The sequence below is a fragment of the Camelus bactrianus genome, chromosome 9 (assembly GCF_048773025.1).
Source record: "Camelus bactrianus isolate YW-2024 breed Bactrian camel chromosome 9, ASM4877302v1, whole genome shotgun sequence".
Taxonomy (NCBI): domain Eukaryota; kingdom Metazoa; phylum Chordata; class Mammalia; order Artiodactyla; family Camelidae; genus Camelus; species Camelus bactrianus.
Window position 1 is genome coordinate 70584461 of NC_133547.1, and position 19206 is coordinate 70603666.

The 19206-nt window shown below is 51.2% G+C and overlaps 1 protein-coding gene and 1 long non-coding RNA gene across 3 annotated transcripts in view; one reads left to right on the forward strand and one right to left on the reverse strand.

The window, feature by feature from the left end:
* The window catches only part of GNAO1 (G protein subunit alpha o1), a 152369-nt gene that overhangs the window by 55819 nt on the left and 77344 nt on the right, over positions 1-19206 (reverse strand). For both annotated transcript variants that reach the window (XM_074370717.1, XM_010967333.3), the window contains exon 3: positions 18954-19095. In XM_074370717.1, coding sequence (XP_074226818.1) covers positions 18954-19095 — 142 coding nt within the window. The remainder of the gene's footprint in view (positions 1-18953; positions 19096-19206) is intronic.
* Positions 230-5006, forward strand: LOC141578681 (uncharacterized). The gene is made up of 3 exons (XR_012509278.1): positions 230-767; positions 1085-1299; positions 4734-5006. It is a non-coding gene; the product is annotated as an uncharacterized LOC141578681 (long non-coding RNA).

A 19206-nucleotide genomic window follows, 5' to 3' on the forward strand; every position in this document is an offset into this window, starting at 1 on the left:
CTCCAGAGCAACCCGTGAGTGAGCCCCTTCTGTGTCCCTTCTCACCCAGGCGTCCCTGAATGCAGCCTTGTGGAGGGCCACTATAACCCGAGTCTGCATGCGAAACAAATGCTTTAACCTTCAAAGCTGAAGGACTTTGTTTAGTTGAGCTCAATTCTGGAGCCTGTCACCCTGGCAACGGGTCTTTGGGGGATTTACATCTCATGCATCACAACAGAGGAACAGTCATTCAGCAAAGTTGGAGGGGTGGAGAAAAAAAATCCTACAACACAAAACAAAACCAGCGTGCCCCCCTTCTCTCCAAGAGTGCAGCCGCAAAACAAAACAGCGTCCACAGAAACATCTCCCACAAGCCAATTTAGCCTTGGCTGGCAATCAGCCAAACAGGAATTCAAATTTAATCAAACTTTCATGTCTCCTTTGTAAAGCTCAGGAAATCAGTAATTGGTTTTATAATTGAATTTTCTGATCACGTATCAAAGGAATGGGTCCTGCCAAAGGCCAAGGAATGGCTGTCTCCAGTAAGGACAGCCAAGGTCCCTGATGGAGGCTCCGGGAGGTAGGGGAGGAGAACTAACTGCCGGCAGACTAAGAATAGAGCCTGTTATTTATAACCAGAGAAGAAGCTGGTGACAGCGGAGCCCTGCCCTTACAGAGTGGTCTTCCTCAAACATCACCCCAGGGCTCCTGGCTTCTAATTCCGAAAGGAAGCCGTTGGCAACGCAGGGTGGGAGATGGAGGAGGCAGAAGGTGGGGAGACCATGTTGGTAAGGAGCTATTCCAAGAGCACGGCGGAGCGGTACGGAGGCCTGACCGGGCAGAGACCTGGGCAGAGAGAGGAAGGGGCTGATGCTGCAGCCATTCTGGAGCAGGAAGTGGGGACCAGGAGGGAAGGAAGGGAAGGAGGAGTCGGGGTTTTCGGCCTGAGGAACTGGAGGAAGGTGGTACTTTCAACACAAAGAAGGCAGGCAGAAGCAGTCCGCTCTGTGTGGCCTGGTTGGCACGGGCTGGGGCTGGGGTGCTGAGGGGCCCTGGCAACGGGAGCACCAACAGGTTCATCTCCACTTTTCTGTGCCCTTGCTAGGTGCTCTGCAGTCATCATCTCAATTCATCTTCACGGCAGCCCAAGGAGAAGATCACGTATTGTCTCCATTTCACAAACCAGGAAAGCAAGGCTCAGAGAGCAGAGGGGATGATCTGCCCACTCGTGAGCCCTGGAGCTGGGATGTGGACCCAGGACTGTCGGCCTCCTGAGTCCACAGTTCCACCCCTAATGCCACACCCCCTCTCCACCTGCAGGTAAAGGGATCTAGCTCACAGCCAAGTAGAGGGAATTAGAAGAGTGTTCCTCATACTAAAAAGAGGGGTATAAGCTAGAGATGGAAGCTGGAGAGTCAACGAATCAACATTCATTCATTAATCCATTAAAAAATGTTCATGGGAAAGGCAAGCCACAGACAAGAGAAAATACTCGCAATACACATATCTGACAATGAACTTATGTCTAGGATATATTAAAAAAGAAACAAAAAACCTCTTACAACTCATTAATAAGAAGATAACCCATTAAAGGGAAGAGTAAAAGTGTGAACAGATACCTCACAAAAGGAGATACACAAATGGCCAAAATGATGCCAAATATCATTAGTCATTAGGGAAATGCAAATTAAAAGCACAATGAAATACTATTATGTACAAACTGGAATAGCTAAAATATAAAGGACTGACAACAAGTGTCAATGAGAGTGCAGGATGACAGGAGCTCTCTCATACACTGCTGGTGGAGTTTTAAATAGTACAACACTTTGGAAAGCAGTTTGGAAGTTTCTTGTAAAGTTAACATACCCTTACCATATGACTCGGCAACTCCACTCTCAGGTATTACCAAGAGAAGCGAAAATTTATGCCCACACAAAACCCAGCAGTTTTATTCATAGTAGCCCTAGAGGGGAAATAACTCAAATATCCATCAACAGACAATTAGGTACATAAATGATGGTCTATACTTGGGTTAAGTTTGAAGCTTGGTCACAATAAAGTACCCGGATGTTACGGAGAGAGACAGCGGCAAGAATCCACAGCCAGGCAGGGGATCAGGGCCGGGCAAAGTCTGTAGGCATCTGGATCACATCTAGTTCAGTTTTATTTTTGTTTTTGTTTTAAGTAAAGGCTTCTGCTGTGGTTGAAGTGAGAACAGCCCGTACGCTTTGCAAGGCTGGCCCTGCACAAAGCACTAAGCTGATCAATCCCTGCCCCACGCACAAGGGAGGCTCAAAGAGGGATCCTAAGTTGGTGCCAGAGCCTGGACCGTAGCTGGACTCCCCTCGCAGAGCCCAGCCCGGGAGTTAGGCACACCGGGGGTCGGCGCCTGGCTCTGCTACTGGTCGGGCAGGTGACTTAGCCTTTCTTTGCTCATCTGTAAAATGGCAGTAATAACACCTACCACAGGATTGCTAGCACAGTTAAATGATATGATGCTGTGTTTCTTAGTAACTAACACAGGCTGAGCACGTAATATGTGCCACATACTACCATCCATCTTTTGACACCCTGGCCACCCTACGCTCTATCTGCATTATGAGGACATGCCATGGAGGAGGAAAGTCGGTGCGGAGAGGTCACACAGCTAGCAAGCACTGGGACCACAGCTCCTCAAGGCAGTCTAGCATCTGAGCCTTTTCACCCCATGCCACGTTCCCAAACTCATTCATGTGTCAATTTTTTTCCCCATATCAGTAGAGCCCTGAAATTAGCCTCATCTTAAATGATAATTTATGTGAAATTATGAGTATGATGTGTTGTGATTTTTTCTAATATGCATGACAATAGACACATAACAAAAGTAAAAATAAAAGGTTTATATGTATCTCATGTCCACCAAAGTATGCATGCCAGACTAGAGAAACAGTGCTCTGACACAGCAGCTCCTACCTGGGGCACAGCAAGTGGAATCAAAATTCCAGAACTGTCATGCATTTCACTGTCGGAAGGCCAGCCATTTTTATAGGGTCAGGATAAAGGAGACGGAGGGGAAGGGAGGGCTCTTCCACAACGGCCACCACCAAGTCAGTTCCAGGTCTGCTCCACCATGTCAATGAGGAGCGAGGCTCTGTCACTGCTCAGCCCCCACAACTCTGCTGAGTCCCCGTGAGGAGCAGCAAACAAACATGGCCGAAGGAGCCATGACAGTGGCCCTCTCACCAGGTTAAAGGCAGGGCTTCGAGGAGCTCAAAGCGATTTGGCTAAAATCCACATCTGCACGCTGTGCCAGATACTTCCCTGGGACAAGAGCATTTTGACTTTTCTTCCTGAGGTCACAGCTAGACATTTCCCAGATGCCCTTGCAGTTAGGTGTGACTGAGTGACCAAGTTCTGGCCAATGGAATGTGGCCTGGCCCCCCAAAACTTTCCTTACAACCTTCGATGCATTTCCTTTTCCTTGTCTGCTGGCCTGATGTTGGGAGTCTAGCAGAAGACCCCGAGGCTGAGGGGCTGGCAAAGCCACAGACCAGAGAGGAGTCACCTCCCAACTGCATGGACCAGAGCACCCCCCACCTTTCATATTAGACTGTGATGTGAACGAGAAACATTCCTTTACTGTATGGACCCGTTGAGATTTGGGGGCTGGCCGTCATAGCAGGTGAAGTTAAGCGTTGTCTGGAGTGTCAAGGAAATTCTGTTGCTACCATACTGGGACTTAATCTGAGGGAGGTACCAGTATATTCTCTAGAATTTTTGAACAACACTGGGCCCCTCCCAGAGTAGACATTTACCAAATAGGAAAGCACAGGTAAACTTGCTGCCTGTGAGCCACACACCTGCCGTGCAGTCAGATACACCACACAGAAAATCTTGGCTCCATTTTATGCACAGGAAAGACAAAATACTAGCATCTTTCGAGACCGTTCTGGGGCTGCAGTGGGATAGCATGTGCAAAGCGTCGAGCGCTGAGTGGAGCCAGCCTCCAGCAGATGTCACCTGTTGCATGTCTCATGTGTGTGACCCCTGCTCCCTCCCCGTGCAGGACTAGGGCCGGGGTGCTGTTTCTGCTCAGTAGTGGAGGAGACTCAGGCTGGGAGATGGCCTATGAACAGGATGGCTCTATAGTTCAGGTTTCAAAGTGATTCTGGTTCTCCACAATCTGATTTTTGACAGCTCTCTGCTCTTGTTTCACAGGAGGCCATACCAGTGGTGGGAAGGGCAACGGGTGAGGTTCTGAAGTATCTGGGTCTAAGAACTGCTCTGCCACTGACCAGCTGCTTGACCTTGGGCAAGTCATTTGAAACTGAGTCTCAGCTTCCTCCCGTAAACGCTAGTTACACCTGTCCCACAGGTGGGACATCCAGAGCTCAAAAAAAGATGGCAGATGTGAAAAGGATTTACTTTCGTGCCAAACCTAGGGCTCGGGGCTGGGAAATATGGGTTACAGGGGCTGGTCACAGGGCTGTGTAATTGGTAAAAGCCTCATACACCTCAGGCAAATTCATTACCAAGGGCCGAATCAGGGTAGTAGATCACAAAGGCTAAATCTTCTGAATAAGAGTGTTATGGACTGAATGTATGTGTCTACCAAAACTTCACATGTTGAAGCCCTAACCCCCAGTGTGGCTTTATTTGGAGTAAAGAGGTAGCTAAGGTTAAATGATATTATAAGGGTGGGACCTTGATCTGATAGGATTAGTATCCTCACTGGAGACCTCAGAGAGCTCTCGTCTCTCTCCCCTCCTCTGCAGGCATGTACCCAGGGAGGGCCACAGGAGGACAGAGTGAGAAGGTAGCCATCTGCAAGCCAGGAAGACAACTCTCACCAGAGACGATTTGGGCCAGAACCTCCATATTGGGCTTCCTGCCTCCAGAACTGTGAGGAAATAAATTTCTGTGGCTTAACCTGCCCAGTCTATGTTGAGCTGTGGCCACCTAAGCCCACTAATACAAAAAGCTTACACATGCTGGTCTGTCAGGCACTGTTCAAGCCCCTACATTGTCCCAAGCACTAAGCAGGTACTGTCCTTATCCCCATTTTATAGATTGAGAAGAAGCACAGAGCAGATGGGTAACTTCCCCCAGGTCACAGCGCTGAGAGAAGGCAGCATCGGGCTCCGTGAGGAGGCAGGGCAGGCTGGCTGCAGAGTGTGTGAGCCTCAGCACTGCTCGGTGCCGGGCGGGGTGGAGGACACAGGTCTGTAAGCTCCCCTTGTGCACGGACTGTGAGGGTCTTGTCCTGGCAACTACCAGGTGCCCTATAAATGTTGGAGAGTATGTCCAGACCCAGGACAACGATGATCAGGGAGTTCCAGGGCCTTCCGGCTCCCACAAAGGAAGCAGTCTCCATCCTCTCACCCCATATCCTGGGGGGAATGGGTGGGTGGTTACACCCCAACCCAGGGCCTGTGAGTGCTATCAGGAGTCCAAGGTCAGTAGGCTGCGCTTTTCAGTTATTCCAGCTGGATCTTTCAGTGATTCTCTCTGCTACACCCACGGGAAGCCATCTCCCAGCACATCCCTTGGACCTCAGCATCTACACAGTCAAGAGATCCAGTGAGAGCATGTATTCTGGGGTTTTCAAAGGACCACACAGCTAGCTAAGAACAAAGCTGGGTACCATCGCTAGATTCTTCTCAGGCCAAGGCTCTGGACTCTACCCTGGAGGCCAAGAGGGCTTCTAAGCAGGGGTTTAGATGAGCACTTGTAAAAGCTCACGCAGGCTGTTGTGAGGAGCAGATTATGGGGGACAGAAGAGGCATCTGGTGCAACTATTTGGGGCTTGCCTACTCAGTAGCTGCACCTCCCACTGCCTGGAGCTCCAGGTGCTCTGATACTGCCATGGGACACTGGCCCACATGCTCTGCTTTTGGGTGCAGGTCAGCCAATGAAATGTGTGTAAAATGTTTGTGACGATGCCCAAAGGTGTCCCTGGCTTCGTGCCCCCGCCCTGAACCTGCTCTGTATGCTCTGCCATCTCATTCTCATCAAGCAAACAGCTCCTGAAATCCACCTTCTCCCTCCCCGCTACCCGGGGAGCCTTCCAGAGGGATCAGACAGAAACTGACAGCTTCATGTGGCAGTTCATGCTCATCTCCCCCCGCGGCCCTGCGACATGGTTACCCTTGACATAGATGCAGCGACGGTAACACTTGACAGTTTTTCTGCTTGATTTAGTGGCTTTATCCCCGTGGCTTGGTGGCCTATGTGTGTCAGCCCACACCAGAGCTCCCACCAGGCTGGGACTGAGCCCATATCTACAGCCCTGGGCCCCAACCCCAAGCTGCGTGCCCTGGGTGCCCACAGAGGCCTCCCTCTGGTGCAGGGCTGCCTCCGCTGCTAACAGCCTGCTGGCTGTGGAACATCAACCCCTCCCTGAGAGAAGCCAGTCTTTAACTTGCCCTGTCTTTGAAACACTGAGGTTTCTTTCTCTTCTGGATACAAGGGAAGAACCCTGTGCTTAGCAATTAAGTTTGGCAATCACCTAAGCTTAGCAATTGTTTTGCCAGGAGAACTTATAGAACTTTTTAGAAGTTATAGAACTGAGATGGGGAGTCGGGTGGAGGAGAGGTCTTGAGGCCATTTGGCCCCTTTGTAGGACTCTATAGGATGAGGGACTTGTCTGAGGTCACACAGCCAGTGGGGTCAGGGCCTGGAGCCCAGCTTTTCCATGAAGGGCCAGTGTTCTTCTGCCATGAGCTGAAGCCTGGCACACCTCTGATTCAAGGTGGACCCTCACCGACAAAGACCCCAGCCCCTCCTGCTGAGTTCCTGGGGCTCCTGCCCCTCTAGGTGCCAGAGAGGCACAGTGAGGGGAGACCTGGCCCCATCCCACTGCGTGGCTGGTGAGATAAGGACTGTGCAGCTGCGTTTCCCCACCTCCCCCATTTTTCCCAGGAGGAAACAGCCTCCTTGTAGAGGCTGGGCCTAATTCTCCTCTCCCCACCCAGCTTAGGAACTTCTATGACTTGGAGCTGAAGGTGTGCTCAGGGCTTGCTTCCCGGCTCTGGATGTAGACACTTGGAGTGGTCTTTCCGCCTGCCCACCGCTGGGGCTGGCAAGCCCCCAGGGGCCAGCGAAGGGGGCAGAACCAGACTGGGGAGGACTGGGCGATTGCAGCCCACTGTCAGAGTTGACGGCTGGCTGAGGCTGCCCTTGCTGATTTCCTAGTACTAACCCACCCTGCACACAGCCCAGGGCCTGGACCCAGACTGCGGCTCCCAGTGACTCTGCGGGTGGGAAAGCTGAGGTGGAGGTCATGGGTCTGCATCCTCATTAGATTGGTTAAAAGTCTGGAGTCAGACTGTCTAGGGTGGCACCAGGTCCCAGTGTTGTGACTTGGGCTTATCACTTCTCTCTGAACTTTGGTTTAGTCATCTGTAGAATGAGGGCAACAATGGAATCTATGTACCAGTCAGGGTCCTGTCAAGAAACATGGTGGCCTGAGATGGGCAAGAGAAGAGAGCAAATGAGCTAACATGCGGACAGCGCTCAGAACAGTGCGGCACAGGGGCGAGTGTGCCTTCAGATACATGGAAGGGCCCAGGGCTGCCCTTCTCTGCACTCCTGGAGGCCAGCAGTGCAAGTGAGGGTGAAAGTCTCAGAGGGATAACTCTGAACCCACGATACTTCATGTGTGGCCGAGCAAAAGAGAGATCACTAGCCCAATCTTTAGTACTTCACCCTTAGTCCCAGGCTGAGCCGCACCCCGTGTAGGAATAAGAGAAGCACAAGGGGTGGCCCTGCCCTCCGACTGCTCCGGGAGGCCAGATGCTGAGGGGGTGGGCATGGGACAGGGACCTGGGAGCAGGGAAGGCACAGCTCAAACAGTTACTGGAAAATGGGAGCATGGTTCTTGCTTCCTGCGGGGACAGGAGAGAGGAAGGCAAGTGGGAAAATCCTTAGTCCAGAAAACAGGAGACCTGGTCTTCGTCCCAGCTCTGCCGGACCTGTGGTAAGACCTTGCACAAGTCTCTCCTCCCATGTACCTCAGTATCCCCTTCTGTACAAGGAAGGACCTGGGTGAGAGCAGCAGGTCCCAGAGAATGGTTATGTAACTTTAAAAGGAATACTCAAAAAAAAAAAAAAAAAGTTGGGGCAACTCTGGAAGAGACACACATCAACAACCTTCCTTTCTGTGGGGCTTTGAGGGCCTTGGATACTGTAATGCACACTGTGGTTCCCCCAGCAGAGACACAGCCCATGTTCCCAGACTTACTGAACAAGAAAAGAGTGTTACTCGACCACATCGAGGAACTAATGTCTGAGGAATCCTGGACTAGAAGAGTGTCAACGATTCCTCCAGCACAAAATGGCCTGTTCACAGCACAGTGCTCACTAGGAAAGCTGTGATTAAACTCCAAAATGGCTGCTGCAGAAAGGACAGCATCGGGAAGACAAGAGGGTGGGCCTCCAAGGATGGGTGGGCCAGATGGAAGGCTCTCCTATGAGGATGGCCCTGTGTGGGTCCAGCAGGAGGTGCTGGGCAGGGTGGGGACACTTGTCCTGCAGGGAGACTTGCCCCTCAGAGGCTGGTGGAAGGGGGTCTGAGAATCTGATGTTCTGGTCCAGGGAGACCCACTGGGCCTTGGATAAGAAGTCAATCTGAAACACACTGACATGATGTGACAAGTTCCAGGGAGTGGACGGTGACTCTCCTGCCCACCACTCAGTCTCTGTGGAGCACTGCTGGTCACGGGCTCTTCCTCTAACTCAGACACCCCTGGTCCAGGCCATGAGCATCTATACTCCTTGGTCTGACACTCAAGGCCTTCTACAAGCCAACACCTCTTCCCTTTAGCCCGTGCTGCTGGATAGAAGGGGTAACCAGGGCAGTATCTCAGGCCTGGAATGGAGTTAGAGACCTCAAGTGTAACAGAGCAACAGGACAGAAGGGCCTGACCTGTGTCACAGCTGGGCTGATCAGGCAGGAGAGAAATGCATTTCTATCTTATTCATGCCACTGTTATTTAGGGGTCTTTGTTACAGAAGGGAAGCCTCTTGTTACACTGGCATTATTTCCATTTTACAGAAGTGGAATCTTCAGGGTACTTAAGGAACCTGCCTGAGGTCACAATGATAAAAAAAGAAGGATCCAATTTGGACCTTATATCTGTCTGATTCCTGAGCGCGTGCACTTTGCCCCGCCACACATGGAGCTGCACTTCGAGGATGTGCACTGAGTTTCTCCACAAGAAGATACCAGAGTTTCAGACCGAATCCTCAGGCTTCTTGCTGCAGGGTGGAACTCTTGGACGTGGTCCAGGGAGGGTGGTATCTGGGAATCAAGGTACTTCACCATTCAGGTGCACAACCGTGGAAACTGAGAACAGTGGTGGGGCCCCCAGCCTGGCCCAGGCCCGCAGCAGGCACCCTGGCCTGTAAGGGTGGGCCCAGAGAGCTGCCCTGGGCCGGAGGAGCTGTCCTCCTCTCCTTGGCCAGTTGTCATCAGGGGAACCAGCTGGTCTCAGCACCATGCAGGAAGTGTGGCAGGAAGGAAAAAGGGAGGAAGACACAGGGCTGGACAAGAAGGGGGAGGGTGCCCATGGAGCTGGAAAAGCTGGATCTAATTTGGCAGTGAGCTATTTCAGGACTGTGCCCTGGGGACCTCAGACCAGAGATATTGGGGGAGGGGAGTCTGGTGGCGCAAATGCTCCTAATCCATGTCTCCCCTAGAGCCATCAGCTGCTCCTGGGCTCACTCAGAAGAGAGGAAGGAGAGAAGCTGCTGCCAGCACTTGTGCTGGGCAATGCGAGCTTGCTGCTGGAGCCTGGAGGGGCTGCGGATGTCAGACGTATTAACACTGAAGTTCATGCTGTATCCGGAGGAGCACGCTGTGTTGCAAGGACTCCCTGTCCGTGGTATTTGTCGTCGTAAGTATAGAAGCATCCCTATATTATCAATGAGGAAACCGAGGACATATTCTTCAGTATTTCGGGAGCCTTAAAACACGGGCACTGGCCAGCTGTTCTCTACGTCTTCCAGGGCTGCAAGGTCTCCTCGGCAGCTAGCTAGTTTGCCATGTTAAAAGCAGCTACTTTGAGCCCCAAGGATGTAGCTACAATGTTCCCTCTCCAAAGAGGAGGCACTTGGTTTCCCCTGTGGGGTAGCTGGGCAGAGACGTGGGGGCTGTAATGTAGGGGCCCCACACATACCCAAAGGAAGGGCCATTAGTGGGGACCTCACTTGTCCTGATGCTTGAGAATATTTACTTGCATAATTGTAACATTTTCCCACTACCATAAGAGCCAGGTAATTCAGGGCTTACAGGGAGAGGAGAGAGAGAGAAGAGAGAGAGAGAGTGCGCGTGCGAGCATACAAGTCCAAGGTATCATCGCCTGTGGTTTTCATTTACTGTTCCTTGGAATTTCAGGTTTCCTTTTCTTTCTACAGGCAATAAACATGCAGAGACTGGCAGTGGCTCAGGCTTGAACACTCACTCCACTCGGCACGCCATGGAAGGGAAGCCAGGAGCGCCCAGATGGAGGCCAGGGGCCGGCCAGGCCTTGGCAGTCACCAATAAGCCCAAAGAACCGGGGTGAGCGGGGTGGGAGTGGTCTGACTATGCTCTCCTTGGGGAGCCCTGCTCCAGGCTCGATTGCACAGGCGCTCCTCCCAGAGACTCTGCCACAGCTTGGTACTGCCAGGAGATGTAATTGCCACCAGTCGTTTTCTTAGTCTCCAGTGCCCCTCTGGACAACATTCTAGCTTCTGGGCCTTTGTGGGTACTACAGAATGTTTGTGTCCCCTCAAAATCCAATGTCATGATACTAGCAGGAGGGGCCACAGGGAGGTGATCAGGGGATCTGTGTCTTTATAAGAGACTCCAGAGATCAATCTCATCCCTTCCACCAGGACACAGTGAGAAGACAGCTGTCTGTGAACTAGGAAGTGGGCTCTCACCAGGTACCCACACTGCTGGCACCTTGACCTTGGACTTCCCAGCCTCCAGAACTATGAGGAAAAAATTTCTGTTGCCTAAGCCACCCTGTCTGTGGTACTTTTGTTATATTAGCCCAAAAAGACTAAGACAGTGGGAAAACAAAGGCAAAAATTAGAGAAGAAACTAGGGCCCACCTCTGCCCCAGCCTGGTGGAGCACCCGCCCTCCAGAGAATCATTCCTGGTCTTTGGGCTGGACTCCCCATGGACTCAACAGGTCTGCTTTCATAGCACCAGTCGTCATCTGCCACCCTCCCTGTGGACTGTCATGGAAATTAGTGAGAATATGAAAGCCCAGTGTGACCCTCCATCAACAAGGCTACATCCTACTGTGTTCTCAACACTCGACTTACTAAGGCAGAGAACTGCTCAGCATTTTATCAAGATTCACAAAAACGTTTTTCTACTTAGCCCCCAGTAAATCCCAAAACTCAGTGGAGGAGAACCCTCATCTTTCTCCTCATCAGCAGCTCTTCACGAAATGCCAATCAGGTGAGAAGTCCTGCTCCAGCTTTCCCTCTTCTCCAGGATGGACAGTTGACAGCAGGACGGAACCCAAGTAAGAGAGTTCTCAGACCCCTGGCATGCACCTTTACCCAGCTCAGGCTGCCTCTGCCAGGAGGGCCTGCCCCCTCCTCCCCATCACCTGTAATCACTAACCAACCTCTGAACACTAGAGTAGCTGTCACTAAGCTTCAAGTCACGTGATGCCAACAACAGCTAAGTTTTCCGGAGCACCTCCTGCGGGCTGGGCCCTGCTCTAACGCACTTGTATTCATAAGTCATCTAATCCACAAGACAACCCAGTGAGGCATGCCCACATCGTTATCACTGCACTTTCATGAGAATAAGAAAGGCTGTCTACAGAAGTGTGTGCGCTCCTTGCCTGCCTTCGTAGATGAAGGAATGGCGGAATGCAGGAGGCTGCTCCAGCCACCCTTGCTCTGGACGTTGAGATCTAGAAGGCCGGACAAGAGCTGCGTTCCGCGCTTTTCACTCCCTCCTCCATGGAGGCGTCTGTCTGTGTGTTCACAGGTGTACCCCTGGCATCTGGCCCAGCACTCAGCCCATGAGGTGAACCAAGTTTCTCACAAACTTATCTATTCACTGACTGACCCCTGCTGGGCACGGGCATGACGATGCGGGGAACGCGCGGGCGGACAAGGCTGCCCCAGCCCCCAGGCTCACTGTCTGGCTGCAGAGGTGAGGCAATCGGAGGCAGAAACTGAGGGCAGCAGGGGCTGGAGCTCCAGAACGACAACTGTTCAGAGGACGGAGCAACCGTTTTCAGCTGAGGAAACCCAAGAAGTCTCTAACAAGGAGAGGCAGTGGAGGGACATCTCAAAAATCTGAGATTTTAATCCCTCCTCTTCCTTTCCCATCTTGAAATCTATCATCCTTTGAGTTGGCTTTTCCTTTTGGAGGCGGGCCAAGAAGAGCCACTTGTGCCACCAACCTGGGCCAAGGTACCAGCGCCCAGGTCTGGAGGTCCTTATGGCAGGGCTTAAGGAAAGGACACCTGCCCCAAACCTGGAGCTTAGGGCCTATCCAGCCTTAGACCACAGGGAATGCTCCCCGCAGGCTGCACTGAGTCCGGCAGAGCTGGGAGAGGCCCTGCAAATCAAGGGATGGGATCCCTGCACAGGCTCGGGAGCCCCTCCATATTTTCAGTTTTGTATCCAACCCTGCTTCCCCGCGCACTGTCTGCCAGGGATGTGATGGCTCACTAAGCGTTTGTGGGATGACTGACTGACCGAGTGAGGGAAAGAAAATGAGGCCCCAGGTCGGCTGAGTGATTTGAGGCAGGCTGCTGAGATGAAAAGAGAACTGAGCCGTGATTCAGCAAACCTACAGTTCTAGTCCTGGGTCTGCACGTCACCCCTTGAGTAAGTCTGTTTCCTGTTGGGGCCAGATGGGGCCTATTCTGCCATCATCTGCAAAATGGAGTAGCAGAATTAGATGGTTTTGAATGGAGGAATTTCAAGCTCTATTAACCTGTGTGGGCAGAGGGTTAGGGCCGGACCAGGCCTGAGCTGACACTGCTGAAGGGCCGCGGTTCCCAGCGTGTGGCAGGTGTACAAGCTGCTGCCCAGGGGAAGCCTCTCCTGGCCTCAGGTTTGGGCTTTCATCTGTCACCTCCCCAGTCCCCATCAGATCTGACAAGCACTGCCAAGGTTTCCCCAGACCCCAGGAACTCAGGCAGACTCAGACCAGAGAGCATCCTTGTTTTTGTCTGTTTCAGAAACCACAGGGTTAACAGCACTGCTGTGGAGATAGCGCCATAGTATTCCCCTGATTAAAAAGAGTGTTCAGAGCTCCACTGTGTGACTTAAATGTCAAGATTTCTTCTATCAGAGGAGATCCAATGACGTTCTGGAATCTAAGTTGAAATTGGATTCTGCCTCCCCAACAGGTACCACTATCTCGAGGGGTGGGGGTGTTCTAGTGGAGCCCCTTGGTGGGACATCAGAGTGCTGGGCAGCGATTCCAAAACCAGCTCCAGCACTGATCGTTAGTCCCGCTTAGGTCACTGACCCTGGGCCACCCATTAAATCCTGAATGGGTCAGGCACTGTCCTAAGCACTTCACAAGCATTTCGTTTAATCTTTCAGCAGATGAATGGGGATGGTATTAGCATTAGGCCCATTTTACAGACAAAAACACCGAGGGCTAAGGTAGTTACATCATTTACCCAGAGCCATACAGTCAGGGGCAGAGCTGGGATTTGAACACAGTATCCAATACTTCTTGTGTCCTGCTTTGTACTAGATGGTTAAGATCTATATCCTGTCCTCAGGGAGTTTATAATTTAGTGAGAGAAATAGTGATATGCACAAATGGTGAAAAAATGAAAATCAGAGTATTTTCAATGAATAAAGCCTCATATGAGTTCAAGGCATTACTTCTTCACTGTTGTCCCATTACAAGGTACTTTACACACACAAGAACACATGTACATGCACATAAGTTTTATGTATGTTCATATATACACATTGCGTGATTAAAATTTATTTCGTGGGATTGTTTGTAGACTTTACCTACCCTCCTGCTTGTCCAAGTGAACCTTCTAATCCTGTAACTGCCCAGTTTCCCTCATCTTTTCTTCCAGTGTCTTAGTTTAAACCAGTTATACCAGACAAGTTTCTCTGCTTTTGTGATGCAGATGCCGGCCTGGGGCTGAGAACCCAGGACGAGGAGAGGGGTGGGGCTCCACTCAAAAGGTTATGACCCTTAACAGGATAATGAGCTGGGGGTGAGTAGGGAGGGAAGGAAGGAGGGAGAGAGATGGGGAGAGAAGGGGAGGGAAAGGAGAAGGAAGGGGGGAAGGAGGCACAAAGGAAGAAAGAGAGAAACCAAGGAATAGACGGAGAAAAGGAGAGAGGGAGAGGAGGAGAGTGAATTCCTTCCAGGCAGAGAGCAGGAGAGGAGGAAGAAGTCAGGAGGAAAAATGTGGGAGAGTGAGAAGGAGGGAGAGGACTGGAGAGAGAAAGCCTGGAAGGTTGGTGGCAGAGAGATGATCTCTGGAGAACTGGGGGAGAAAGCAGCTTGAGAGAGTGGGGGTGGGACAGACATGAAGAAGGCAGAAAAGGACACAGGAGAAAAGCAGTGGGAGTTGTCCTTTGAGTCCCTTCTCATATTTTAGAGAGACTCAGAACAAAGAAATGGGATTCTTCTGAAGATCTGTTTTGCCTATTATCTTGTGCCTATTTAAATGGGACTCTGCCCTGGACCCGAGCCACATGGATTATAGCTTCATTAGGGTTACATATCTATATTATATGCATATATATTTTGTACTGCATGACCTTGGGCAAGACACTTAGCCTCTCTGGGCCTCATTTTCTTCATTTGTAAAATGTGGGTGACAATAGCACCCACTGCACAGGTATTTGTCAGGATTAAATAACTTAATAAATGTAAATGGTTTAATATGAGCCCTGGTATATAAAAATTGAAAGTGACGATTATGATCGTCTTTAATTCTCAGAGCTTCAGTTCTCTGAAGCCATCTACTTGCTGATCACTCCCACCTGGAGCCTAGTAGGTTGAAACCATATTTGGCCCAGATCAGCACTTCTCCTGACTTTCCGCCAGAGGTTTCTCCTGGTTCCCAGTCATCTAGGCTAGAAACAGTGGAGTCCCAGTTTCCTGATCCTTATCTTTTAGGACCAGCAGCCAATTAATCACAGGGCCCCTTTCTTTCATCACCACACATCACTTTGTTGTCCTTCTTTTCCAACCCCAGTGGAGACCCTTACTGCAGCTTCCCAACCTGTCTCCCTACCTTCAGTCTATCCCACCACTTAGCCCACCCTGCACATGCCAAAATTTACCAATGGCTATCTACTGCCAACAGGAAAAAACCCAAACTCCTTGGCATACTTTCCAAGATCTACCCAATCTGGACCTAACTGTATTTTCTAACTTTCTCACACCTTCCCATATCCTAATCCTCTGTACCGGCCACTGGCCTCCTCTGTCAATCAAATCTTCTTTGGTTACCACCAACCCACGGCCTTTATTCATGCTTTTCTCTGCTTCAAGTCCCTTTCCTCACCCACACCTGTCAAGCCATGTGCTGCTTTGAGGACAGCTACAGCCTCACTTCCACTAAGAAGCTTTCCCTCACCTCTCATGCAATTGCTGGGGTCATTCAGCCTGTGAGCCTTGTCTTCCCAAGATGACCAGCCCCTTCAAGGCTCTATTTCACATTCCTCTGACTCCTTCCCCAGAGCTTAGCACAAAGTCCACACATAGTACTCAGTCACCATCTATTCATTAATGATAAAATTACAGGTACTTTTCCTTTTTTTCTCTGAGAACTGAGAAAGTTAGAAGTGTAATTCCATGCAAGGGATTTTTTGGTGAGACCTACGGTGTGTTGAGCGCTGTGCTGGTTGTTGGGCTGAGGAGATGACCCAAAGATGAATGACACAGACCTTGAGCAGAAAGCTCTTAGATAATGAAGTTCTTACTCTAGACTCCACTGGTGGGCTTTCTGAGTTCCAGAGTGCCCTGAAATCATATGCAAAATTTCTTGGGTATGTGTGCAGGTACACAGCTCTGGAGAGAAGTCTCACGGCTTTCATTAGCTGCTCAAATGGGTTTTGACCACCCTAAAGTGCAAGGGTCATCGCTCAAAGGAAAAACTGACACAGTGCATGAGAAACGGGCTCAATGGAGAAAACACTGCGCTGTGCTCTGCTGTCGGGGAAGGAGAGGAAAGCTTCATGCAAAGATGGGAACTCAGCTGGTCCTTGCTGAGTGCTGGGGCATGAGGTGCTTGAGGGAGTCCCTGCTATTTGCCTGACGTGGAGGCTCTTGCAGGCTTGGGCTCACGCACTGCCACGTGGCCTTGTGAGTCCGCATCCCAGCGAGGCCGAGGGAGAAACCAGTCGGTCCTCCCTCCACTGGGGGCCCGGGCAGGGGGTGAGGCAGCTGCTGAGAGAAGTCAGGGATGCTGTCCTAATGAGGTACAGCAAGGAAGCATCTAGATGCTTCTCTGTTTGGAGAATGTAAAGCTGGTTGGCCCAAGCAGGTGCTGCATGTGGGGAGGATGGTAGAGGTTGGGAAGACAAGAACAGGAAGGAGGGCTTTTCTTTAGAGGCCAAAACATCAATCTGGGTCTGCTCTGCATGGAGCCATTTTCCCAAAATCAAAACAGCAGATCCCCTACTGGGGACCTGAGAGAGGAAAGAGGTTGGAAACCCAGCCCTGGGGTCAGGGCATCTGGACACTGACAGGTGGCGGGCTGCAGGCAGACTGGACTAGAGGGTGTCCAATCCCCCAGGCCCCACCCCTCCCCATGGGAACAGATCAGGCTGAATGGAGCTTCTCTTTTGCCAACTTGCCAGGCTTACTCCTCACCTAGGGCCCTGGTGGTGTCTGCTTGGAATCTCTGTCCCTCTTCCTCCCATGGCTGGCTCCTTTTCATGGTCAAGTTCCAACACTAGTGTCCCTTCCAGGCTCAGGTGAACCTTCCCTGGCTACCTGGTAGCTGCCCCCACTGCCCCCCCAACCCCAAAATGATATATAGGGCTCCCTGCACCCAGCTGTCCAGACTGCAAATCCACACCAGCCCGCTCCCAGGAAACACCTTCTCCAGCTGCCTGGCTCACTTTGGCCTAAGGTGAAATAACACAGGGGGAGGTACCCCAGGGCCTGGGGGTCTTTGCCAGCCAGAGGGACTGCACCTAACGAGCCTGTGCTGCCCTCGGGATGGGTCAGGCAGCAGCCGTGATGTCACCAACTGTAACAGGCTGGGCTCCAGCTCCGCAGTGTCCAGTGGGCTCTCTAGGGAGTCCCCACTCTGCTCTCAGTCTCCCTTTCCATTGGAGACTTTCCCAATCTCCTATTTGAGGGTTGTCTCGACTGGGAAATCCCACAGAAGAGAAACAGCCACAGAGGCCGAGGGGCCCTGGAGTATAGTCTTTAATATACTATGTTCCTAGCAATTTCCAAGCAATCATCTCTCTATTCAGGATAGTAAAACGGAAAAAAAAAAAAATCCAGGAATAATGAATGTTTCCAAAACTGAAGGAGAAAAGCATTTCAAAGTCACACTGACTATTCTGGGTTATGATCAGGGCAGGTTTTTGGGAAGGAACAGTTGGTTGGGAGGTAGGTATGGCAGTGAACACACACATTCTTGGAAGATTTTGCAGGCAGTGTGTGTGTTTGTGTGCGCGCGCGCGCGCGTGCCAGGGCGCACATGCGCATGCCTTGGACACATGAGTCTTTTGCACTGTGTCTGTCATCTGGTTAACTGAGATTCAGGCATCGTGCTCTCTCTTTGGCCAAAGGGGAGACAGAGAGACCAGACGCCTGTGGCCTGTTCTGTGTCTGAAGATCAGACCAGGCATTTCCTGCTCTGGGCTTTAATGCCTGAGCTGATTAAAGTGAGTTACAGTGCCTGGAAGCTAGTAGGTGCAAAATACATGAGAGCTATTTGTATTACCACTGTGGCCATTACTATTAAAATAAATGGAGCCCTGCAGACCATCCTGGCTACTTCTGGTGATCCGAGTTGCTATTTGCTGCCCAGTTTCTCTGGCACCACTCCTACTGAGCTGGGTCCTGTATTCCCAGAGCCCAGTAAATTGTACCCTCAGTGAATACTGAGTGGAAACAAGACAGAAGAACTCACAGTGCCCCTCATTCTGCAGGCCTTGGCTCTGTGACCAAAACAAAAGCCGGCCCCTGGGGAGAAGAACTTCCTCTGCAGAACCAGCTCCTGGACTCAGCCTGGCAGAGAAGTAGCACCCGGCGTCCCCACCCGGGGCCGGCCTCAGACATGCTCTCAGTCACCCATTTCCCCTGTTCCAGGAGGAGCCAGTGCCTGAGCTGGATGACTCTGCCCCATAGAATTAGGATTTTGTGCATAAAATATTGAATTTTACATTTAAAGCTATCTGTCACAGACGATTTATCAGACCCAGAGAAGGCGAGGATAGTTTTCCTCTGTAAGGGAGGTGATTTTTAGCAAAGACAGGGTATGTATATAAACACATAACCAAACCACATCATCATCAGAGATTAATGCTCTCTGTCCAGAGGCTCCAATGAGGGGCCCAGGTGCTCAGAGGCCGCCACCTGCTTCCCTTCCCCACGCTCCAGGATCGCTGGGGTTCAGAATCCCACCAGGAGACAAAGATGCACTTCTGGATAGAATTCTCTGAAGCTGCTTTTCCTCCCTACCCCCTTTTATTGAGTTTTGCCAGTGTAGCTGTGTATAGCTCAGTCTTAAAGTTAATGCAAATGTTTGCAAATAAGAGGCTTTTACATACTTATTCCATTCAACACTTATCGGATGCCTGGCAACTCAATTGAAAAAACTGCCCTTGTTCTAGGACATAGACTTCTTATTGGAAGGAGAGCCCCTTAGGTCCTCAGACTCACCTTGAAGAGGCAGAAAACACATCTTTTGATGTAAAGGAGGGAAGAGAGGTGATTCAAATGGCTGCTCCCACCCCCAACACGGCAGCGGAGACAGCCCCTCTCCTCACCGTGCCCACGGGCTCAGCGGCCTACCTTTCTCTCCTTGTCACCATATTCGATGCCCAAAGTGTCCATGGCCCGGACGATGGCTGCCAGGGACTGGATGGTGTTGCTGTAGACAACAGGCTTATACTGTTTCACGTCTTCTCCAGAGAAGCCATCTTCATGGATGATCCTAGAGGAAAACCACACATGGCACATCTGATGAGTGCGCTGTCCTCACCTGGCACCGAGCGCGCCAGGCCCGGGAAGCCCCCGGCCAATCTCCCAGCTCAGCTGGCTGAAG